Below are 25,875 nucleotides of genomic sequence, written 5' to 3' on the forward strand. Positions count from 1 at the left end.
AGATTTGTTAAAGGCAATGGTATTGCTGTTGTGATTAGTTGTGTAGTTTTGGGTACCGGTAGTTAGGAGTACGGCAAACACCTTATTTCTTTGGTTCCTCAATATACATTTACCATATTACAATGTAGGCTATGTGTTACAGCACTACTTTTGGTGTCCCCCTCAGGAATTGCTCTTGAGAAAATTTCATGTAATTGTCCCCTCCAAAGTTGATATCAGATTTTCGCCCCTGACTTCATCCACAAATGTTGTTTTGGTTCAAAATAATCCATAGTTATGTTCAAATATCCTCTGTTTTGTTCTTGCGTTCAAGACACTATCCGAACGGTGACGCGCCGACGCGTATCGTGACAAAAAAATTCAAAATATTCCACTACCGTACTTCAAAGCATGTCAAACGCTGTTTAAAATCAATTTTTATGCGATTTCTCGTAAAAAAGCGATAATATTCCGACCGGGAAACGTCCTTTCCGTTCAAAGACTCAAAATCTAAAATGGACTCTTCACGTGCATGCGCACGCCCGTCTCATTGTTCTCAGATCGACCACTTACCAAATGCGCTACTGTTTTTCAGCCTGGTACACCAGAGTCATCATTCAACGTTCTGGCGCCTTCTGAGAGCCTATGGGAGCCTCAGGAAGTGTCACGTTACAGCAGAGATCCTTTGTTTTCAATAAAGAGAGTGTAGAAGACCAAGAAATGGTCAGAGGGCACTTCCTGTACAGAATCTTCTCAGGTTTTTGCCTGCCATATGAGTTCTGTTATACTCACAGACACCATTCAAACAGTTTTAGAAACTTTAGGGTGTTTTCTATCCAAATCAAACAATTATATGTATATTGTAGTTTCTGGGCAGTAGTAATAACCAGATTAAATCGGGTACGTTTTTTATCCGGATGTGAAAATACTGCCCCCTACCCTAGAGAGGTTAATGGAAAACGGACATGGGTGTGAACATTTAATGGAAAACGGACATCAAACAAAACAAGAACAGCGTCTGGACAGAGGGAAAAAAACGACATGACAACAATAATGCTGACACAGGGAACAAAACTGAGGAACAAACAGATATAGAGGGGGCAATCAACAAGGTGAAGGAGTCCAGGTGAGTCCAATGAGCACTGATGCGCATAATGATGGTGACAGGTGTGCGTAATGAAGGGCAGCCTGGCACCCTCGAGTGCCAGAGAGGGGAAGGGAAGCAGAAGCAGGCGTGACAGCAATGTCCTTCGAAGTTTGGGGTGTTTAAAACCATGGCAGAGCCAAACCTGTTCAAAATCACTCATTTCACTTTAAAGATTACTTAATGCTGTCTAATGCTGATCTAGCCTTTTTAGTAAGTGGATGGATTGTTGTTGTATCCTGACTGGCTCTATCTTGGGCCTCAATAGGATAAGCTTGTCCAGGAGGATAGCCTGAAGAGGCACACTATAGAGTGTTACACTATGGTATTGTGTTACTCAAAACATTTGATAGGTAGCCTAGGAATGAACCAATAGCCTGGCAGTGGTGACAGGTTTCATAGGGGTTCCTCTTATCTAAGACTAGTTAGGCCTAAACAGATGGCCCCAACATGAACATTTCCAGTCCAGCTAGTTTTACAGGGTGTGAGAGAATGTGTTGTGGACGTATGAATTCTGAACAAAGGGAATCAAAAGTGAAACTTTATTGTCTTTCTTCACCTGTTGAGCACCGAGGATCAAGACAGTGAGGTTTTCAAAGACAGAAAAACATTTAAATAATAGTAAAGGTGTACCAGAACTTTAATACAGATATGACATCAGTCCTGTCCGAGCAGCTCCAGTGCCCAGTGTGTTTGTGCGTTTTCACCGACCCGGTGAGTCTACCGTGCGACCACACCTTCTGCCGCCCATGCATCAGCGCTCACCTGTTGCGGAGCTCAGCGACGAGCCAGAGCCGCTGCCCAGAGTGCCGCGGCCCTTTCAGCCAGAAGGATCTCCGGGCTCACCGTGTCTTGACCAATATGGCAGATGCGGCTCGAGAGGAGGAGAGCGGCCTCGCAGCGAGGGAACCAGAGGCACCGCAGGGACACACTGTAGCCTCAGAGCTGGTGTGTCCAGAGCATGACGAGAAGTTCAAGTTGTTCTGTGAGACAGACCAGAGGTTGGTGTGTGTGATCTGCAGAGATGGAGAAAAGCACCGGGGACACATGTTCACACCTGTGAAAGAGGCAGCAAAGATCAGTAAGGTGTGTAGATCTATGGCAGCACAGTTCTTTTAAACCTCATAATTGTACTTCTACTGCTGTGTGAACCTCTTAAAAGGTAAGAGATGTTTATTATATAACTTTGCTTGCCTGTAGGTTTCCAAATCTACAGATGTTGAATTTCCTCAATTTGTGTTTTAATGTTCTATACAACAATAAATAACCTGATTAAACTTGCAAAATCTCTGTTAATCTCCCTCTTTCAATCTTTCTCTTTCTCTGTCATAAATATAATCTTTAAATCTGTAAACACTGTTAAACCCATGCCAAAGTAGGCTACATGCCATGCATTCTCTCTGTCACAAGGAGTGTTGTGGTATGGATCTGTGCGGGAGCTCTGTTGGCTCTCTGGCCAGCATTCAGTCAGAAGTGCGTTGTAGATAAGGGCATTGCATACCTACAATGCACCTTTTAAAGTCAATTTCCCAGATGATCAGAGATCATTCACTATTAACGCTGCCGATGTCGCCACAAGCGGAAAATGATCTTTAGATGTCAAAGGTGGTGCATTGTAGACTATTCCGCTCCTCAAACCAGGCTCTCTGTATGTGAGATAAATAAAAAGGCATAAGCGACATAAGCAGTCACTTAGGGCCCCCGGTCGCTAGGGGGACCCCCAACTAGGGATGTTAACGGTTAACCGTTAAAGCTGCCGAAAACACATTTGACCAGTCAAGTTTATCGGTCTATAGGTTGATTTGCATCATTTTGTGGAATTAAATTGGCTCATTTGTATTTTCGTTAGTCGTCATGCATTTTATTTATCACACATACAGAGAGGCTAGTTTGAGGAGCGGAATGGCCTACCACCTGTCAGACAGCATGAGAGTAGCTCCTCAAAAAGCCAGTAGGCTACTGGAGTGAAACCTGCTTTTGTAAGCCCAACAAATAACAATTCTATATGTAATCGTGTTGTGACAAACCTCTTCAAGGTTAGGAGAGTTTCTCACAAATTAGGCGAGAAACCGTCACCAAAATCACCCCAGAATGAGAGTTCTTTCGAACAGGACAGTGCTTGTTATTCCATCCGGGTCCACCCAGGCCGCAGGCGAGATCAAGGATAGCAGGGTTCAGTACACAAATCAGGTTCTCGGTAGGTCCAGGTCCAAACGCCAACAGGTAAGTCCAAACAGTCCAGCTCATTCATGGTAAATCCAGCCGATATATATTGTCTCTTTCTCTATGGTTCACAGATCCTTCCAGCCCTTCCTCTCTCTCTTCCTGGTTTGTCTTGACCCCTTATCTGTGGGTCAGCCCCACCTTCTGAGCGTTCCCCTTGCTTCTGGGAATTGTATTGGCGGTCGGCCATTTTGTGATCTGTAGTTCTGATCGGAGTGGCCATTTTAGTGAGAGGGCAGAGCCCGTTTTATTAGTTCTGCTCTCACATATCTGCCATTTATCACTCGACCCCCTTCTTTGCCACAGTGTGTTTAAAAACTTGTGGCGACGATTAAAAAATAGCTATTTATATTTCTCAATCTCAACTCGTAAAGCGCGCCTCCCATTTACCATTTGGATGCATAGGCTATAGCATGCCTACCGTTGACTGTCAGCGCATCACCCACCACTTTGCAATGTGAGTTTGAGGCAGTAAAATTGTTTGAAACCTTTTTCATATCCCTTTTTTCCCCCAATTGGTAGTTACAGTCTTGTCCCATCGCTGCAACTCCCATACGGACTCGGGAGAGGCGAAGATCAAGAGCAGTGCGTCCTCAGAAACACAAACCAGCTGAGCCGCTTCTTGACACAATGCCCGCTTAACCCAGAAGCACCAATGTGTCAGAGTAAACACACCACTGCAACGCAGTGCCTTAAACCATTGCGCCACTCGGGAGGCCCCAAAATTGTTTGAAACTTAAACATTTTAGTAAATAATGAGGCATGTCTTACCTTGCTTCAAAGTAGCCTTTGCGAAAATCCATCCATAGAAACTTGGAGGCAATTATTTTATAAAGACTTCCTGATGCCATTAACCAGCATTTCTCTCCTGTTCTATTGGTTTTCATATCAACTTTCTTTTGTTGTCCAGACGCAAAAGGCACAATTCTAGTCGTATTAACAACCCATCCTGGAGATTTTCATCTCACTCACATATTGAACTGCTTGCATTAGATGCGCTGTTTAGAACTGTGTTTTCCGCGAATTTCATTTTGTCAAATGTTTAAGAATGACGTTTAATTAGCTGCTTCATTACAGGAATAGCATGTTCAATAATAGGCTATAGACTTTTTTTATTTTTGTATTATACCCCCCTATTTCTCCCCAATTTCGTGATATCCAATTGCGATCCAATTACGATCTTGTCTCATCGCTGCAACTCCCCAACGGGCTTGGGAGAGGCGAAGGTCGAGTCATGCGTCCTCTGAAACATGACCCGCCAAGCCGCTCTTCTTAACAGCCGCTTGCTTGTCCGGCCCGCCACAAGGAGTCGCTAGTGCACGATGAGCCAAGAAAGCCCCCCCGACCAAACCCTCCCCTAACCTGGACACCGCTGGGATCAAACCCCAGGCTGTATTGTCGCCGCAACACTGCGATGCAGTGCCTAACATTCTGACCGTCTGAGTGCGCCATCGCACATGTTGATTTTGTCCCCCCACACCAGACGCTATCAGGACACACAGGTTGAAATATCAAAACCAATTATATTAATTTGGGGACAGGTCAAAAAGCAATAAACATTTATGGCAATTTAGCTAGCTAGCTTGCTGTTGCTAGCTCATTTGTTCTGGGATATAAACATTGGGTTGTTATTTTACCTGAAATGCACAAGGTCCTCTACTCCGACAATTAATCCACAGATAAAACGGTAAACCAAATTATTTTCTAGTCATCTCTCCTCCTTCCTTCAGGCTTCTAATTCTTATTTGGTCTTGATATGGAGGTTGGCAACCAACTGTAAGGTACATTACAACAACCGACTGGAGTGTGGACCTCAGTTCATCTTTCAATTTTGGGCCTAATCTTGTCGCCTGCCTTCCCGCCTTAGGACGACTCCCATTGTTAGGGCGGAAACATAAGCATCTCATCATTATATACATATCTCTGAAAGTATTTTCTGTTGGTCACGTCATTTTACTGGTTGGACATTTTCTTACCGATCGTTGACCGGTTAATGAGGGTCAGTTAGTTGGCAGAATACCGACCAGGCACGCAGGGCACATGCCCAGGGGTCCTGACCTCCAGGGTGCCTCCATTGATTTTGTTAGTCACTCTCACTCAGATATCATTAACATGGCATAAGTCACTGTAAAATGTGTAGAATTGCAGGAAATTAGCTTTAAAACGGCAAAAATGTATCTCTGCCCCATTGCAAAATTAGTAGATTACATTACATTTAAAAAAAAAATTAAATTGCTTGCTTGGTAGAGGGGCAATGATTAAATCCTGGTCTCTGTGTTAGAACGTTCTGAGGGGAGCTCTGGGGTTCCTGGTGAAAGAGAACCGTGAAATAGAAGGACTGAACCAACAGCAGGCCTCTGAGATCATCAAGACCAAGGTGAGGGCATCTCTTTCTCTCTCACTCACACCTACACATAGTCCAGAAAACATGCAACACTGCATAGAACACGTCAATTATCAACCCAACCACGCTAATAGATTTCATCTTGCCCAAAACTAACTGAATTGATCTGGCAACTGGAGGGCTGCTGGGTTCACATCCTCAAGACATTCCCTTACCGTTGTGCCTTTGGGCAAGGCCCTTAACGCCACAACATACTCTCCATCCAGTGGCGCTGCACTGCAGCTTGACCCTGTGCTCGTCTCAACTGTATGTGTGATGTGTGCTGTCTTGGGGGGGTTGAGAACAGAGCAGAAGACACATTTCTGTTGGCTGTAACTAATGGACAATAAAGTTGTATTGTATGTATTTATTGTATTGAATAATTTACTAATCTGTGAATGTGACTTTAGTAAAGCTTGAAGAAAGCTGTGTGTCATACAGTCAAACATTTCCATCCCATCACAGGAGAAGTCTAAAAGCCTGTCGGCTCACATCTCCTCCTGCTTTGAGGAGCTGCACCAGTTCCTGAGGAGGAGGGAGGAGGAGTTGAAGGAGGAGCAGGAGAGGGAAGAGAAGAAAACTGTGGCGGCCATGTTGAAGAATGATTGTGTGATAGAGAACAGGCTGATGATTGGGAGGGAGATGGAAGTGACTCTGCAGTCTGCTCTGGAGATACCCGAGTCTGACCACTTTCTAGAGGTGAGAGGAGTCTCACAGAGTCTAGTTACTGGTTGTCTTGGGGTCTACCTTTCATAATTAGTAATTTGATGTGTGTGTGTGTGTGTGTGTGTGTGTGTGTGTGTGTATGTGTGTTCACAGTGGTGGAGTGAAAGAGGCCTTCCTGTTATTGAGGGGATGAAGATGAAGGACACAGCCAAACCTAAGTGCAAAAACATTAAATATACACACGTGAATACAATGACATGAGCAAATATACAGTACCAGTCAAAAGTTTGGACACACCTACTCATTCAAGGGTTTTTCTTTATTTTTACTATTTTCTACATTATAGAATAATAGTGTAGACATGAAAACTATGTAATAACATATGGAATCATGTAGTAACCCAAAAAGTGTTAATTAGGGCTATGCCCCTTTTTTCTCCTCTTCCTGTCTGAATGACGTGCCCAAAGTAAACTGCCTGTAGCTCAGGCCCTGAACCAGGATAGGCATATAATTAGTACCATTGGAAAGAAAACACATTGAAGTATATAGAAATGTAAAAATAATGTAGGAGAATATAACAGGAGAAAGTCCAAAGAAAAACCAACAAGAATTTTTTTTTTGAGAGAGACCATCCTCTTAGAATTGCAATAGAAAGGTCATATTGAAAAGTAGCTCCCTGGATGCAATTCCTATGGCTTCCACAGAGTGTCAGCAGTCTATGTTCAAGGTTTCAGGCTTGTAACTTCAAAAACGAATAAGAAATATCAGTTTAAGTAGAGGGACACAGTCTGGGAAATTCGTGTTTGCTCGCCATGATATTACGCACCTGCTAAAATTAGTTTCCTATTGAACATACTTCTTTCCGAAATAAATATTATAGTTTGATTACATTTTAGGGTATCTGAGGCGTATTGCTGCAGAATGCTGTGGTAGCCATGCTGGTTAGGTTTGCCTTGAATTCTAAATAAATCACTGACAGTGTCACCAGCAAAGCCCACCCACACCATCACACCTCCATGCTTCACGGTGGGAATCATACATGAGGAGATCATCTGTTCACTGACTCTGCATTTCACAACAAAGACACAGGGGTTGGAACCAAAAATCTAAATTTGGTCTCATCAGACCAAAGGACAGATTTCCACCGGTCTAATGTCCATTGCTCATGTTTCTTGGCCCAAACAAGTCTCTTCTTCTTATTGGTGTCCTTTAGTAGTGGTTTCTTTGCAGCAAATCAACCATGAAGGCCTGATTCACGCACTCTTCTCTGAACAGTTGATGTTGAGTTGTTTCTGTTACTTGAACTCTGAAGCATTTATTTGGGCTGCAATTTGAGGTGCAATTAACTCTAATTAACTTATCCTCTGCAGCAGAGATAACTCTGGGTCTTCCTTTCCTGTGGCGGTCCTCATGAGAGCCAATTTCATCATAGCACTTCATAGTTTTTGCGATTGCACTTGAAGAAACTTTGCAAGTTCCTGAAAGTTTCCACATTGACTGACCTTCATGTCTTTAAGTAATAATGGACTGTCATTTCTCTTTGCTTATTTGAGCTGTTTTTGCCATAATATGGACTTGGTCTTTTAGCAAATAGGGTTATGTTATGTATACCATCCCTTCCTTGTCACAACACAACTGATTGGCACAAACACATTAAGAAGGAAAGAAATTCCACAAATTAACTTTTAACAAGGCACACCTGTTAATTGAAATGCATTCCAGGTGACTACCTCATGAAGCTGGTTGAGAGAATGCCAAGAGTCGGCAAAGCTGTCATCAAGACAAAGGGTGGCTACTTTAAAGAATCTCAAATATAAAATATATTTGGATTTGTTTTGTTTAACACTTTTTTGGTTACTACATTACATTTACGTTTACATTTACATTTACGTCATTTAGCAGACGCTCTTATCCAGAGCGACTTACAAAATGGTGCATTCACCTTATGATATCCAGTGGAACAACCACTTTACAATAGTGCATCTAAATCTTTTAAGGGGGGGGTTAGAAGGATTACTTTATCCTATCCTAGGTATTCCTTAAAGAGGTGGGGTTTCAGGTGTCTCCGGAAGGTGGTGATTGACTCCGCTGTCCTGGCGTCGTGAGGGAGCTTGTTCCACCATTGGGGTGCCAGAGCAGCGAACAGTTTTGACTGGGCTGAGCGGGAACTGTGCTTCCTCAGAGGTAGGGGGGCCAGCAGGCCAGTGGTGGATGAACGCAGTGCCCTTATTTGGGTGTAGGGCCTGATCAGAGCCTGAAGGTATGGAGGTGCCGTTCCCTTCACAGCTCCGTAGGCAATCACCATGGTCTTGTAGCGGATGCGAGCTTCAACTGGAAGCCAGTGGAGAGAGCGGAGGAGCGGGGTGACGTGAGAGAACTTGGGAAGGTTGAACACCAGACGGGCTGCGGCGTTCTGGATGAGTTGTAGGGGTTTAATGGCACAGGCAGGGAGCCCAGCCAACAGCGAGTTGCAGTAATCCAGACGGGAGATGACAAGTGCCTGGATTAGGACCTGCGCCGCTTCCTGTGTGAGGCAGGGTCGTACTCTGCGAATGTTGTAGAGCATGAACCTACAGGATCGGGTCACCGCCTTGATGTTAGTGGAGAACGACAGGGTGTTGTCCAGGATCACGCCAAGGTTCTTAGCACTCTGGGAGGAGGACACAAGGGAGTTGTCAACCGTGATGGCGAGATCATGGAACGGGCAGTCCTTCCCCGGGAGGAAGAGCAGCTCCGTCTTGCCGAGGTTCAGCTTGAGCTGGTGATCCGTCATCCACACTGATATGTCTGACAGACATGCAGAGATGCGATTCGCCGCCTGGTTATCAGAAGATACTACATGATTCCATGTGTTATTTCCTCGTGTTCATATCTACACTATTATTCTATAATGTAGAAAATAGTAAAAATAAAGAAAAACTCTGGAATGAGTAGGTGTGTCCAGACTATTGACTGGTACTGTATGTATATGTCCTGTCCTGCCTTCTGAGAGATGTGTCGTGTCTTTTAGACCAATATGGCCACCAGTGTCCCTATGATGAAGTATTGCTGTGATAGGAAATGTTTGTTCCAGACAGTCTAACTCCATAATGGTAAACTTTTTGTGGTGGTTTCAACCCTGTCTGTCTCAGTTACAGGTCAAGGGTTAGAGGTCTGTCTGTGACCCCTGACTCTCTCAATCTCGGCCTCTACGAGACTCACCTGCCCTTCTGCATGTGGAAGGAGATGCTAAAGGTCGTCAAACCAGGTGAGAATGAGGACTGACTGAGGAAACCAGGTGAAAATGAGGACTGACTGGGGGAACCAGGTGAGAATGAGGACTGACTGAGGAAACCAGGTGAGAGTGAGGACTGACTGGGGAAACCAGGTGAGAATGAGGACTCACTGGGGAAACCAGGTGAGGAAGAGAACTGGGGAAAGTGTGTGTCTCTAACTCCATCTCTCTCTCTGTCTGTTGAACTCTTCCCCTCAGTTCCTGTGCGCCTCACCCTTAGCAGCAGTGATGATCCCTATTTAAAGGTATCAGCGGGTGGGGCCAGTGTCAGGCACGCAGACCGGAAGGGCGGCTTCGGCTTCAAGTACTACCGTGACTACGCCGCCGCCACCACCACCGTCGTCTCCACGGAAACCGTCCAAACAGGGCAGCACTACTGGGAAGTGGAGGTGGGGGGGAAGCTGGACTGGGGGGTGGGGCTGAAGGTGAAGGAAGATTCCGGCAAAGAGTCTGTCCTGTCTCCAGAGAGGGAGATAATGTTGCACCTGAAGCCTGAGAAGGGCCTGGTGTTCAGCCATGATGGTGTGGAGACGCCCCTGATGGCTGCTGGTGGTGACCCAGGTACTCAGGCTGAGGCCCAGGTCGGGCCTCGTAGGGTGGGGCTGTACCTAGACTGTGACAGGGAGAGGGTGTCCTTCTATGATGCAGACAGCATGGTTCTCCTCCACTCCTCATGGTGCAGCTTCATCTCCCCGTGTTCCTTATGCCTCTGCCCCGGGCCGTACATGGAGGGCCGCAACACTAACCCACTGACTGTCTGTTGGTACTGACCCAGCGGACAAACTGGTTGCAATGACGTCATTATGATATATTTTCTGACGTCATGGTCAGGTTTTGTTCACGTCTTTTTAGTAACCAGAAAAGGATGTATAAAATAGTACTTATTTTCCATGATGTCTTCTTGGTAGACCAGTTGGTAGTTATATAGTATAGTTATGTGACATGTTCTAAACCAAAAAATAAATAAAAAAGTTGTAATTTGGAAAGAAGTCACATGCCAAATTTTGCTTGCTGGGGACCTGGCCATGGTGTCCACTACCGTTCTTGATTATGTTGAGAATTTCAGGAACTACTTACTAGCTAGATTTATCAAATTATCAATTTTGAGTTCATCCTTTTCTAAAATCTTTTTTTAAATGTTTTATTGTTGACGTTAGGGGCATATTCTGTTAATAACTGCTTTGTGGTGTCTTTTTTAAGTAATCTTACCATGTATTTGTTGGTGAAGGCAGGGTTATGCTTTGTGGACAAACAGCGCCGGCGCTATGGGTTGGCAAAGTCGGGCATGGCCCCCACAGATAGACTTTGTGTCCCCCAAGTTTTGTTTCCCCATAAAAATAAATATATAAATCTGTTCCTGTGCCCTTGAGCAAGGTAACTTTACTTAACTCTAATTGCTCCAGGGGTGCTGTACAATGGCGACACTGGCCGTGACCCCACTCCCTGCGGGTGTCTCAGGGGGTGTTGGGATTTGCAAAAAAACACATTTTCAATAAACGCTTGTGTGTAACAAGATAAATATAAGCAACCCCAAATTATTATTAATTACCATGCCCGGCTTTGCCAATGTAGCGCTTCCAGGCCTGCCAGTAGTGCACAATCTCACAATCTGAGGAGGGGGCGGAAGGGGGGGATGTAATAATGTAATATTTAGTAGTTAAAATAAAAAAATACATTCTGACTTGGCACTGGTACCGCCTTCATTACCTTGTTTTTGACCGTTTTTTTTCTCACAGGGGGAAAACAGTCACTTTTACAGACAGCTAGCTACAGATTCTATGCTAGCTAGTAACCAGCTTCGTTAAGTTTTGGTAGCGCTTAATAATTACAGCTAGTTAATGGCTATGCTAAGAAAAAAGCCAAGAAAATAAAAACTGAGGACCACCAAACCTCGAGCGATGCCGAGCTCACCAAGCATTCTGCTAGCCAGACCACGAGGAGCCGAGCAGCAATACCCGTCCATCCCCCACACCACCCGCCCATCCCCCACACCACCTGCTGATCATAAAGAGCCTGGGCCTAGCACCTGCAGCACAAGGGTACCACCACAACAAGCACCTGTTTGTCTTGACACTTACCCGAGCCGCATGTTCAGTGGGAAAAAGCAGGCCTTTTGTAGTTAGCGCCTGGTTCAATCACAGACAGTGGTTTGAATGCTAGACTAGAGAGTGACTTAAATGCTAATTCGGACAGAGCTTTCACTCAAACTGGCTACTCAATATGGAAACATGCCAGTGGCATCACTAAAGGACTGGGGAAGCATGCCTCTTGTAAAGAGCATTTGAAAAGCATGATTTTATGGAAGATCAAACAAACACTAAGCACAAGAAATGTCCACTGTTATGAATACAGAGCAGCTAGGAAGAGTGTGGACACTGGAGTTTCTTGAGGTGATTGAGCTTCCTTTGTGAGGGAGTTTGGATGCGATTGACTCGATGGCATCTCTTCTAAATGGTAAGTTTACAACCTCTATTGCCCTGGCCGCCGTTCCAGAATTATTAACTCCGTTTTTTTCTCATGTAGGCCTTCCTCTACTGGTTGTTTTGCGATTAGTGCTTTTTGATGTTGGTTCGGTTTTGGTTCAATGATTCCAAAGTAATCACAGGTTTCGATTTCGGTTTCCATTCTTTTTTTTTTTTTTACATTAAATGCATTGTTGAATGCTGTAACAACACGGTCTAAACAGTTGAACTAAACTCATGAGGTGTTCAAAAATGATGTTCTTCTAGAATCAGTGGGTATATTTCATTAAGTTAAATGATCAAGAATTGCTGTAAATTTCACAGTGGACCTTTTAATGTCCCATTTCCCTTGTTTAATCTCAGTATGGAATGGCAATGATAAGTGAGGTAAATGGCACAATATAAAAGTGAAAAGTGTATGCCGTATGTTCACCTTATAACACGGAGAATAATAGTCGTCATTGCAAAAAAGCATGGATACAAATACAGAATGTAAACTCTGGTATTTAGTAAGCTGTAATTATTTTAACAGGGACCAGCAGGAGAGAGCAGACTCACCTGTTCCCAGCTGTGTGTCCATGAAGAGTGACCAGTCAATAGTAATTCCATTAAACTTCAGTGAGGGAGTCTTTCCTACTGAACAGAGGTGAGTGGCTCAGGTTGTATTAAGGTATTTTGGACAAGCTTTACTGTATGATTTTGTGAAAGGAACTTTAGAAGTAGAGATGCCCTCTTTAGTCTAATCTAATGAATAATAGGATACAGAGTGTAAACAGGAAACTGTTGTGGTGTGTCTATATGGGGTTATCTTTAAAACCAACTGCCCATTCCCTCATGTTTACAGCAAACCAGGTGGTGGGGGTGTTGGCTGTTTCAGAAATGTAACCACTTCTCAAATTTGCAGAAGGAGCTATGGATGGGACTAACAGATGATGAGATCAACATGATTGCTGTTAACATAGTTTGAAGCTATACATTGTTTTATTACAAAGACTCAAATGACAACATAGTCTTATGTTAATGGTGTCCATAGCAAAGGGTACTGTTGTGAGTATAGAAACGATTGTGTTCACCTTTGTGAGTGCTATAAAGAGGTGTGTGTATATAGTTTACTGTAGTGTCTGTAACCTTGTGTTTTGTCTGTACATTCCAACAGGAGGGATCAGAGACTGAGACTAACAGTCATCAAACAGACCAGGCATCCATAGCCAAGGTGGGTTTTATAGTCACATATTATTTATTGAAATTCAACAACAATTCAAATGCTCTCCTCTGATTTGAACTTTATCTTCCTCAGTTGTTTGAAGACAAGTCCCTCTCATATCTAAAGTCTCATCTGAAGAAGTATAGAATAATTCTGTGTCCAGATTACCCAGGGTCAGGGGGAGGATGAGGAAGTGATGGATGCTGAAGATCAGGAGCAGAAGAGCAAAGCCAGCAAGGGGGCTCTGAAGATCACAATTCATGTCCTGAAGAGGACAAGGATACCTGAACAAGACAAGGATATCTGAACTATGCTAACAAAGGGAATCACTGGCATTGGAAAAACAGTGTCTGTGCAGGACTTTATTCTTGCCTGGGTGGAAGAAAAGGCAAACCAGGATGTCCAGCTCATTTTTTACTCCCTTTTCAGGAGCTGAATTTGATGGAGGAAAAGAGTTAGATGGAACTTCATCACTTTTTTTATTGAGATCAAAAATCTGGAATCTCAGACCTCAAGAAGTGCAATGTTGTGTTTGTCCTTGATGGTTTGGATGAATTGTCCTTGATGGTTTGGATGAATTGTCCTTGATGGTTTGGATGAATTGTCCTTGATGGTTTGGATGAATTGTCCTTGATGGTTTGGATGAATTGTCCTTGATGGTTTGGATGAATTGTCCTTGATGGTTTGGATGAATTGTCCTTGATGGTTTGGATGAATTGTCCTTGATGGTTTGGATGAATTGTCCTTGATGGTTTGGATGAATGCCGTCTTCCTCTAGATTTTGAGAGCAAGACCTGGTATGATGTCACAAAGCCAACCTCAGTGGATGTGCTGTCTTACAAACCTCATCCAGGGAAATCTGCTTCCCTTTTGCTCGCATCTGGATTACCTCCCAACCTGCACCAGCCAATCGCATTCCTCCAGAGTGTGTTGACCAGGTAACAGAGGTGCGAGGGGTCAATGACTCACAGAAGGATGAGTACTTCATCAAGAGAATGACTGATCCAAACAAGGCCAGAAGAATCCTCACACACATGAAGTCATCAAGAACCCTCTACATCATGTGCCACATTCCAGTATGCTGTTGGATTTCATCCTCTGTTCTGAAGAATCTTTTAGTTGAAGCAGAGAGTGGGAAGATGCCCAAAACACTGACTCAAATGTGCACACACTTCCTGATGTTTCAGACCACACAGATGAATCTGAAGTATGCTATAGAACAAGAGATGGAATCACCATTAAATCAAAAGATAATTCTGGGATTCGGGAAGCTAGCCTTTCAACAGCTGGAAAAGGGCAACCTGATCTTCTAAGAGGAAGACCTGAGAGAGTAGGGCATCGATGTTGGAGAAGCGTCAGTGTACTTCAGAATGTGTGCACAGATCTTCAGAGAGGAGTGTGGGCTGTACCAGAGAAAGGTGTACTGCTTTGTGCCTCTGAGCATCCAGGAGTTTCTGACTGCTCTGTGTCTTTCTCATGTTCAACAACAACAATGTAAATCTGATGGCAGGAAACCACGCCCAATGACCATCTGACGTCCAATGAATTTTCTGCAACCATCCTCCATAAGAGTGCAGTAGATAAGGCTCTGAAGAGTGAGAATGGACACCTGGACCTCTTCCTCAGCTTCCTTCTCAGCCTCTCTCTGGAGTCCAATCAGACTCTGTTAAGAGGTCTACCAACACAGACAAGAAGGAGCTCACAGAGCCATAAGGAAACAGTAGAATACACCAAGGAGAATCCCTTTCCAGAGAAGTGCATCAGTCTGTTCCACTGTCTGAATGAGCTGAATGACCATTCTCTAGTGGTAAAGGCACCTGGGATCGGGAATTCTCTCTAAGGCCAAACGTTCACCTGCAGAGTGGTCAGCTCTGGTCTTTGTGTTGCTGACCTCAGAAGAGATGCTGGATATTTTCGACCTGAGAAAATACTCTGGTTCAGCGGCGGGTCTGCTGAGGCTGCTGCCAGTGGTCAAAGCCTCCAGAGTAGTGCTGTAAGTACTGTGAAACCTCAAATGTATTTATAAAAAATAATTTATGTACTGTAAGAGAAGCAATCTCACATTGTTATATATCTCCATACTAGTTTCGAATGTATCACTAGTCACTTTAAACAATGCCACTTTATATAATGTTTACACACGCTACATTACTCATCTCATATGTATATACTGTACTCCATACCATCTACTGCATCTTGCCTATGCCGTTCGGCCATCGCTCACCCATATATTTATATGTACATATTCTTATTAATTCCTTTACACTTGTGAGTATAAGGTAGTGGTTTTGAAATTGTTAGATTACTTGTTAGATATTACTGCGTGGTCGGACCTAGAAGCATAAGCATTTCTCTACACTCATAATAACATCTGCTAACCATATGTATGTGACCAATAAAATTAGATTTTGATATGAATGATCTGTTGAAGTAAGGTATTTACCAGTTTCATTACTCCATGGTTGATTTCTTTCCACCGATCAGTTTTAAGTCTTCAGCATTATTTTTGTCATACATTTTCTTGGAGATCGAAACAGAGACATAATTACTGTAGTTTGTGACACTGACACACCTATGTAGACTCTATATTACTGTAATGGCATATTGTTTGTAATCAGAAGCTTGTGTAGCTCATTTTATTTACAATGACGGCCTACCCCAGCAAACCCGGACCAATTGTGTACCACCCTATGGGACTCCAAATCACAGCAGGATGTGATTCAGTCTGGATTTGAACCAGGGACTGTAGTGACGCCTCTTAAACCGCCTCACCACTCGGGAGCCCTAATGATTTGATACTGTAAAAACTCCAATTAAAGCCATGTGTTTGTCTTCATTTCTTATTCAGACTGACGGGTTGCAACCTGACAGAAAAATGCTGTGAAGCACTGGCCTCTTCTCTCAGCTCCTCTCAACTGAGAACGCTGAACCTGAATGATAATGATCTGCAGGATTCAGGAGAGAAGCTGCTCTCTGCTGGACTGAGGAGTCCACAATGTAAACTGGAAGTTCTTACGTGGGTACAATTGGAGTGTAAAGTACTATGTGACATAACACATTTTTTTATAAACATTCTATGTTTGCATGTGAATTAATTGTCATAATGGCTTAATACCTTTGTGAAATAATTTGTCAACTGAATACCGGTGATCATATTTGACATGGGGTTCAACTATGCCACTAGGTGAGTCCAAATCCTTAATTGAATGTTCTCTTCCTGCAGTTTGTTATTATGTGGAATCACAGAGGAAGGCTGTGCTTCCTTGACCTCAGCTCCGAGGTCAAACCCCTCACACCTGAGAGCTGAATCTGGACTACAGTCACATAGGAGACTCAGGAGTGATGATTCTCTCTGCTGCACTGGAGCATCCAGACTGTAATGTAAAACTCAGGTAGAATACAATGTGTGGATGTAAAATTGGTATTTTAGTTAAATAAGGTACGTGTACAAATCATTGATTGCTCCTGACAGTTCTAGAACAGCATAGCCCTCCTGTTAAGGTGTGTATTTTCCACACTGAACTTCACACACATGCTGTTTGTGTCCTGTGAATCTCGTTCTCTTACAGTGTGAACAATAATGCAGACAGAGCACTGGTTAAAATCTGCCCTGAAGAAATGTAAGTGTGTAATTATGTTTGTTCTATAGACCTGACCATCACAAAAACACACACACAGTGAGTTAAGAGAGATCACATTTAGAAGGAGGTATTCTGTGAACTCCCTTGTCAGTCATTTCATTAATAAATAGTCAATTGGATCTCATGATCACTATCAATCAAACATATGTGTCAAAATTACACAAAAACATACAATTATTGGTAATGTAATTAGTCTGTCTGTCTCCCCCATCAGATGCCTATGAGCTGACACTGTACCCAAACACAGCCCACAGACACCTCTCCGTCTGAGGGGAACAGAACCGAGACAGGAGACAGAGGAGAACCCGTATCCTGATCCCCCAGACAGATTTCAACGCTGGCCACAGGTTTTGTGTAGACAGAGGAGAACCCGTATCCTGATCACCCAGACAGATTTCAACGCTGGCCACAGGTTTTGTGTGGACAGAGGAGAACCCGTATCCTGATCCCCCTGGCCACAGGTTTTGTGTAGACAGAGGAGAACCCGTATCCTGATCACCCAGACAGATTTCAACGCTGGCCACAGGTTTTGTGTAGACAGAGGAGAACCCGTATCCTGATCACCCAGACGGATTTCAACGCTGGCCACAGGTTTTGTGTAGACAGAGGAGAACCCGTATCCTGATCACCCAGACGGATTTCAACGCTGGCCACAGGTTTTGTGTAGACAGAGGAGAACCCGTATCCTGATCACCCAGACGGATTTCAACGCTGGCCACAGGTTTTGTGTAGACAGAGGAGAACCCGTATCCTGATCACCCAGACGGATTTCAACGCTGGCCACAGGTTTTGTGTAGACAGAGGAGAACCCGTATCCTGATCACCCAGACGGATTTCAACGCTGGCCACAGGTTCTGTGTAGACAGAGGAGAACCCGTATCCTGATCACCCAGACAGATTTCAACGCTGGCCACAGGTTTTGTGTAGACAGAGGAGAACCCGTATCCAGATTAGTGTTGCTGTTATCCAATACATGTATGATATAGGCTACTGCACATTACGCACGACACACATAAAAGCCCATAGACGTAGCTAGCTATATGCTCTCTTAAGTAAATAAATGAAACTAGTGTGAACTGTATTACTATACTGTATTATATGGACTGGAATTACGCATATTGTTCAAACCACGATAAAGCAGAAGAGAACATGTGATTCGTGTGCAGCATAAATGTTGAAATATAATGGGGCCTATTTGTATAATTAGTAGGCTGACGCATATATACCTTTCATAATATTTCCCCAAATGTTATTAGCCTACTTTCTCTTTATTGTTGCTTCATTCCTTCCTCGCTTTCAACAGTTCAATTAAATACTTTTCGTTGTCCTCATCTTCATCATTCTAATGACATCCTTGAATAATATAGGACTAGAATTAGATGCAGAATGCTTTCACTTCTCTTCACGAAGATTAAATGGTAATGACTGAATAAATAACTGATATAGCCTACCGCTATCGCGCCCATTTGCTCTTCTTTCAAACTACCCGTGAGTTCTATTGGCTGCTGTATTTAGCAATCATAAACATATAATGCCCAGCAAGGTATTCTAGTCTAGTTTTTCCTGCATGGGATTGGAAGAGCTAAGGAGCGTTTTTTAAGGAGAGGCCAGCGGAGCACAGGTGTGTGTGTGTGTATTGCGCAAGAGACATGGGCTGTACTGTAAATTAGACTCTTACTATGCAATACTCATTATTAATTGGCTAAATATAAGGCTATTACTGCATTGAACGTATTACCTGAAAGAGGTAGGCTAGGATATATATATATATATATATCAATCTAGAACAAGATGCTATATTGGATGCAATTTGAATGGAGTTGAGCGAGAGAACAAGACTGTGAGGGAGTGCTTGCGCGTGCACTGATATAATGAAATGATATTTGAGTGATAGGCTGTTTTAAAACTCTGCAGCTGCAATAAAAAAAGTATAATCTTTCCAATGAAAAAACAAGGTGACCCCTGAAAGCCAGATGGAGATGGGTGTATTAGACGGGCATTCGCTCTTTATATTACTGTAGCATAGGCTATGCTGCAACAAATGTAGGCCTACCTGTCACAAGACAAAACGCTACCATGATGAAAGGATAGTTCTACATGCATTGTGAACAGCGCTCCATTCTGAGATAGGATGTCTGTCCCCAACTTGAGTGTTGATTCATCATACAGACGCTGTAGAGAAGACCGATTTAGACATTGCATATAATTTAACAGTTCCATTTCACGCAATGCTGTTCATATAAATAATTTATTATAATTTACTGGTTTCTCACAGTTATTTATCCAGGGAAAGGGGAGTGGTTTTATCCCGGGAAAGGGGAGCGGTCAGGTAGGCTGTTTGGAGTGTCCTCTGGTATATTTACCCACCTGTGGACTTTAAATAACAGATTCACTGAGCCCCTCTACCCAGGGCTCTGGGTTGCTGTGGACTTTAAATAACAGATTCACTGAGCCCCTCTACCCAGGGCTCTGGGTTGCTGTGGACTTTAAATAACAGATTCACTGAGCCCCTCTACCCAGGGCTCTGGGTTGCTGTGGACTTTAAATAACAGATTCACTGAGCCCCTCTACCCAGGGCTCTGGGTTGCTGTGGACTCCATACTAGTGTCCTGAAACCTGGAAAAACACAGCAGTCCTCAAGGGATCTGTGAACATTTGAAATGTTTTAAAAACATTGCAACACCAATTCATGTCATCTCCTCAATTCATCTGATTACATTCAGAAATCATGTGATACTAGTGATGCATCATATGGCAGGTATAAGAAAGATGGCTTTTCTCACAGCTCCCCAAAAAAGTTATCCAACATTGTTATCCAATATATCACAGTTCAGTTTCCTCTCTTAACTCTCAGCTCAAAAGTGTGCATGCAGAATCTAACAGCTATATAATCACTCTGTCCATCCTTCTCTTCTCCCCGCTGGCACAGAGAAGAGCTCCCTGTCTGTCCTCACTAGGCTGATACCGCTCCAGTTTGTCAGAGATGCCCTGCTACAGCCCAAGAGAGCGACCTCAGGCCCACAGACCTGTCAGAGCCTGAAGGATATACAACACTTTTCCATTCTTTATTGTTGTATTCATTACGTTACTCTGAGGACTATGTCCTGTCATGTGAATGAAAGAAAATTACACCTGAATCTGTGGGGAAGTTTTGTAATCCATACATTTGTAACAGTGTAAATAATCTATAAAAGTATGATATTTGATTGTAGCATGCCTTGATTTTATAGCCATTAATTATGAGTGATTTACACAGATGTACACAATAGACAAGTACAGGTTTGATGGTGTTTGTAGCATGCTGTACTACAGTACTTATCTTAGTAAAGCCACTCCTGAAGCTAACACTAAATATATGAATTCAGATTTGTACCATATTTCTAAAGTGTGTTGTCTCTTCCTCTGCCATCACTAAAAGGTGTAGAATGATGTAATGCAGTACCAGTGATGTTCTGTACACTGTATCTGGTTTTATCTTACTAAATAACTTCCTGAAGCTAACACTGTGGTGTCCTGTGTCCTTATTAATACAGCATTGTACCAACATTTAAAGTGCATGAAATGTGTAGAGTTAATGTCCAACAAGAGATTATTTGTGGAAACTCGTGTGCTATAGTCTATATGAGCTATTACTCATTCAATTAAATGGTTTTCTTCCAATTGTGGTTAATCATGAGTACATTTCATTGTACATACAACTCTACTTTTAACTCCTGCTAGATTTTGACTTGGGTCTGTCAGATACAAACACAGCACAGAGAACTAGTTTGACATGTTTATTCACAGAAACAAACACCTGTTACAAGTAAAGACCACCACCGCTGAAACACACTGAGCCCTTTATATGTCAGCACAGGCTACGATTACACATAATATAATAAGAGACTACTGATATAAAAACCAACAAACCTGCTTTAAAACTTTAAAAACTTTAACCTTTACAAAATGTTCTGTGAGCTCAGTTGGTAGAGCATGGCATTTGCAACACCATGGTTGTGGGTTTGATTCCCACTGGGGACAAGTACACTTGCTGCTCTGGATAAGACTGTCTGCTAAATAACACACAAAAATAAAGCACCTAAAATACAAAGAGGAACAGTTCAACTGTTGTCTCTTTTAGTTACCAGACTCAAACTATCTGTGTGTGAGATCTATTTGAAAGTCATCTTTGAATAAACAGTATCTCGTGTGTGTGTGTGTGTGTGTGTGTGTGTGTGTGTGTGTGTGTGTGTGTGTGTGTGTGTGTGTGTGTGTGTGTGTGTGTGTGTGTGTGTGTGTGTGTGTGTGTGTGTGTGTGTGTGTGTGTGTGTGTGTGTGTGTGTGTGTGTGTGTGTGTGTTTTACACACTCTCATTCCCCTCCTCATAGTTGGGTCCAGGTGAAATGATGATGTCACCATAAGGTTCATCCTGCTGCACACAGAGTCTCCTGGCAGTTACCATCTCTGTAGAGACCACACACACCTGACTGTTACTTTTACACACACACACACACACACACACACACACACACACACACACACACACACACACACACACACACACACACACACACACACACACACACACACACACACACACACACACACACACACACACACACACACACACACACACACACACACACACATTGTCTTACCCAGTAGGGTCCAGAATGAGTGAGTGACACTACTGCGTTGGGCCAGTGGGGGCAGCAGAGAGTGGAACAGCACCCCTTCATGATCCTCAAGAGGCTCTGTCACTGCGCTAGAGAAACACAGAAAGAGGCAGAGTGAGTTCTTTAGAAGAAGAAATAAAACAGAAGAAGAAATAAAACAGAAGAAATAAAAACAGAAGAAGAAATAAAACAGAAGAAATAAAAACAGAAGAAATAAAAACAGAAGAAATAAAACAGAAGAAATAAAAACAGAAGAAATAAAAACAGAAGAAATAAAACAGAAGAAATAAAACCAGAAGAAATAAAAACAGAAGAAATAAAACAGAAGAAATAAAAACAGAAGAAATAAAACAGAAGAAATAAAACATAAGAAATAAAACATAAGAAATAAAAACAGAAGAAATAAAAACAGAAGAAATAAAACAGAAGAAATAAAACAGAAGAAAAAGAAATAAAAACAGAAGAAATAAAAACAGAAGAAATAAAAACAGAAGAAATAAAACAGAAGAAATAAAACAGAAGAAATAAAACAGAAGAAATAAAACCAGAAGAAATAAAAACAGAAGAAATAAAACAGAAGAAATAAAACAGAAGAAATAAAACAGAAGAAATAAAAACAGAAGAAATAAAACAGAAGAAGAAATAAAACAGAAGAAGAAATAAAAACAGAAGAAATAAAAACAGAAGAAATAAAAACAGAAGAAATAAAACAGAAGAAATAAAACAGAAGAAATAAAACAGAAGAAGAAATAAAACAGAAGAAGAAATAAAACAGAAGAAATAAAACAGAAGAAATAAAAACAGAAGAAGAAATAAAAACAGAAGAAATAAAAACAGAAGAAGAAATAAAAACAGAAGAAATAAAAACAGAAGAAGAAATAAAAACAGAAGAAATAAAAACAGAAGAAATAAAAACAGAAGAAGAAATAAAAACAGAAGAAATAAAAACAGAAGAAGAAATAAAAACAGAAGAAATAAAAACAGAAGAAGAAATAAAAACAGAAGAAATAAAAACAGAAGAAATAAAAACAGAAGAAGAAATAAAAACAGAAGAAATAAAAACAGAAGAAATAAAAACAGAAGAAATAAAACAGAAGAAATAAAAACAGAAGAAGAAATAAAAACAGAAGAAATAAAACAGAAGAAATAAAAACAGAAGAAATAAAACAGAAGAAATAAAAACAGAAGAAATAAAACAGAAGAAATAAAAACAGAAGAAATAAAACCAGAAGAAATAAAACAGAAGAAATAAAAACAGAAGAAATAAAAACAGAAGAAATAAAAACAGAAGAAATAAAACAGAAGAAATAAAAACAGAAGAAATAAAACAGAAGAAATAAAAACAGAAGAAATAAAACAGAAGAAATAAAAACAGAAGAAATAAAACAGAAGAAGAAATAAAAACAGACGAAGAAATAAAAACAGAAGAAATAAAAACAGAAGAAATAAAAACAGAAGAAATAAAACAGAAGAAATAAAAACAGAAGAAGAAATAAAACAGAAGAAGAAATAAAACAGAAGAAATAAAACAGAAGAAATAAAACAGAAGAAATAAAACAGAAGAAATAAAAACAGAAGAAATAAAACAGAAGAAATAAAACAGAAGAAATAAAAACAGAAGAAGAAATAAAAACAGAAGAAATAAAACAGAAGAAATAAAACAGAAGAAATAAAACAGAAGAAATAAAAACAGAAGAAATAAAACAGAAGAAATAAAAACAGAAGAAATAAAAACAGAAGAAATAAAACAGAAGAAATAAAACAGAAGAAATAAAAACAGAAGAAATAAAAACAGAAGAAATAAAAACAGAAGAAATAAAAACAGAAGAAATAAAAACAAGAAATAAAAACAGAAGAGAAAATAAAAAGAACTATAATTTGATGATGTAATAGCTAGATTATTACTCCAGTAGCTCTGCTAATAAATCAGCCAGGGGTATGTCCTCTGCATCTCTCTCCAGCAGTCCCTCGCCCTCCTCTGGAATGTCCTTCAGTTTGGACACTGACCTGGGGACAGGAGACCTGAACACAACACAATATGACATTATCAGGTGTCAACTATGTAACTACCAGTTGTACACAATATACAACTCTCTTCCTCCCCTCTTCTCCTCCCTCTTTTCTCACCCTCTGCTCTCGGGTGTGTGGAGGGGGGAGTTCTCCCGGGACAGGTCTCTATCAGAGACCTCCAGGGACAGCGGAGACCGAGCTGGAGGAACACACAGAGTTAACATCTATCGTGAGATGGAGAGGGTGTACTGTCTGCAAGATGACCAAGCACAGGTCCCTATGTCCCCCAGCCTTATACGAATGATCTATGGAATTAAACTACACTATTGTAATATCTTACTGGAAACATCCTGCTGGGACAGGCCTGACTCTGCGAACTCTCTAGGTACCTACACACACACACACACACACACACACACACACACACACACACACACACACACACACACACACACACACACACACACACACACACACACACACACACACACACACACACACACACACACACACACAGGGATAATTGTTGATACCATCATTGTCCAGTTATTAGGTGCACACGGGTAGTCACCTAAAAAACTGTTTGATCCCGTCTCACCTCTTTTGAGCTGAGCTCTCCCTCCTGCTCTCTGTCTCCCTCCACCTCTGCCTCCATCACTCTCTCTCTATCCCTCTCTCTCTCTGACTCCGAGTCTGTCTCTGTCCTCCCTACCAGCAGGGCCGAGCCAGTGAGCGCTGTGACGACCGCCACGTGTTTCCATAGCAACAGCAGCTCTGGAGGGAGGGCTGAGGAGGAATGGAGACCTAACATTATCTCAGGGTTGAATGAAGGCTGTAAAACAGTGAGAAAGACAGAGTAGGAGTGTTGATACTCACTGGTGCATGGGTTACCAAGGAGATCAGCTGGAGACAGTGTTCTCTTAGAGGGACCACTGATTACAACCTGGATCACACACATCTTACTTACTCACACCTTCACTAACTGATTGACTTGTTTATGAATACTTTGTTCATTATTACAGTTTTACGTGTATAGTTCAAATGTGTGTGTGTGTGTGTGTGTGTGTCTGTCTGTGTACCAGGGGCCTGGTCTGTATGAGCGTGTTGTCTATCTGTTGCTGCAGTGCCTCCTGGGTAATCTGTGTTTCCTGGTCGATGAAGAGCAGCTGCCTCCTACGAGGTTGCTTCACTGGGGGAGTAACATCCTGTAGGGTGGGGCTATCTCTCCATCTCTCCCTCTCTCCAGCCATCCCTCGCTCCTCTGGTTCACCGGGTGTGGAAGGGGGCAGAGGGACAGACACTGGGGTCCTCTCCTCTGCCAGTGCGGCAGGCATCTCCATGGGCAGCTCTGTCTCCTCACCAGGCAGCACCGTGGGGTCCTCGCTGGATAGGGTGGTAGACGGCAGTCTGACAGAGGAGACAGCGGGAACCAAAGTTACTGTGTGTGTGTGTGTGTGAGTGTGTGTGTGAGTGTGAGTGAGTGTGTGTGTGTGAGTGTGTGTGTGTCAGTATACATTAACCTACCCAATAAGGGATCCAATGAGATCTCTCCTCCTCTCTATCTCTTCTGCTCTTTCTCTTTCTACTTCTTGTTCACTTTCTCCCTCTCTCTCCAAGTCCCCTTCTCCCACAGATTCTCCTTCTCTCTCCCTCTCTTCTCTCTCCCTCTCTCGCTCTGTCTCCATCTCTCCTGAAACACATACTCATGTTTACCTCTGCCCTGTGTACAGGGGGCAGGGACAGAGGATCATTTACCTGTCACTCACCCTCTGGGAAGTGATCTAATTGGTCCATTAGCAAGTCAATCATCCCCATGTTTTGATGTGTAACCTCAGCGAGCTCCGCCCCTTCAAACTGCCAGCGAGAGAGTTAGGAATAGAGAGAGATGGTTTGATTGGAAAGTTAGTCTGATTGACAGCTGTTCTGATTGACAGGCGTACCTCTGCTGAGGGGATGATGACGGGTTCAGTCTCTATCAGAGTGATGGAGTCTGGAGACGCTGTGATACCTGGGAATGAATGAGAGATAAGACCTTAAACAACAATGAAGGAAACACAATGGATTACCATTTAACTCATGACCACTCTTCCTTTTCTCCACTCCCTTTCCCCTTAATGTAGTAAACTCCCCCCTCCTCCTCTCTCACCGTCCTGAGGGGGACTACCTGGACTCAGAAGCAGGGGGCGCTCAGGAGGGGCTTCTCTCCTAAACTCTCCACCCAGCTGACAGACAAG

The 25,875-nt window shown here is 42.4% G+C and overlaps 2 protein-coding genes across 4 annotated transcripts; one reads left to right on the top strand and one right to left on the bottom strand.

Annotated features, from left to right (window-relative positions):
* Positions 1 to 1,595: 1,595 nt before the first annotated feature.
* On the top strand, positions 1,596 to 20,477 carry trim108 (tripartite motif containing 108). 3 transcript variants are annotated; one of them, XM_045699301.1, is made up of 14 exons: positions 1,598 to 2,209; positions 5,628 to 5,723; positions 6,195 to 6,428; positions 6,549 to 6,613; positions 9,527 to 9,642; positions 9,868 to 12,123; positions 12,664 to 12,777; positions 13,288 to 13,344; positions 13,429 to 15,328; positions 16,184 to 16,351; positions 16,559 to 16,727; positions 16,905 to 16,955; positions 17,191 to 17,388; positions 17,438 to 20,477. In XM_045699301.1, exons 1-6 carry the CDS (start codon positions 1,775 to 1,777, stop codon positions 10,437 to 10,439), a joined length of 1,518 nt encoding a protein of 505 aa, XP_045555257.1. In that variant the 5' UTR covers positions 1,598 to 1,774; the 3' UTR covers positions 10,440 to 12,123; positions 12,664 to 12,777; positions 13,288 to 13,344; positions 13,429 to 15,328; positions 16,184 to 16,351; positions 16,559 to 16,727; positions 16,905 to 16,955; positions 17,191 to 17,388; positions 17,438 to 20,477. The 3 variants fall into 3 exon arrangements, with proteins under 3 accessions (XP_045555263.1, XP_045555257.1, XP_045555249.1); XM_045699307.1 differs by having other exon boundaries at positions 1,596 to 2,209; positions 9,533 to 9,642; positions 17,191 to 20,477; XM_045699293.1 differs by having other exon boundaries at positions 17,191 to 20,477.
* A 704-nt stretch (positions 20,478 to 21,181) lies between these two features.
* LOC106573792 (meiotic recombination protein REC8 homolog) lies at positions 21,182 to 24,034 on the bottom strand. Its single transcript, XM_045713617.1, has 3 exons — positions 23,537 to 24,034; positions 21,614 to 21,720; positions 21,182 to 21,419 (listed from the first exon to the last, which is right to left on the bottom strand). The coding sequence occupies exons 1-3, from the start codon at positions 23,674 to 23,676 to the stop codon at positions 21,316 to 21,318; spliced, it is 351 nt and encodes a 116-aa protein (XP_045569573.1). The 5' UTR covers positions 23,677 to 24,034; the 3' UTR covers positions 21,182 to 21,315.
* Between the last annotated feature and the right edge of the window lie 1,841 nt (positions 24,035 to 25,875).

This window comes from Salmo salar, chromosome ssa02, assembly GCF_905237065.1.
Source record: "Salmo salar chromosome ssa02, Ssal_v3.1, whole genome shotgun sequence".
In the NCBI taxonomy this organism is placed as follows: Eukaryota; Metazoa; Chordata; class Actinopteri; order Salmoniformes; family Salmonidae; genus Salmo; species Salmo salar.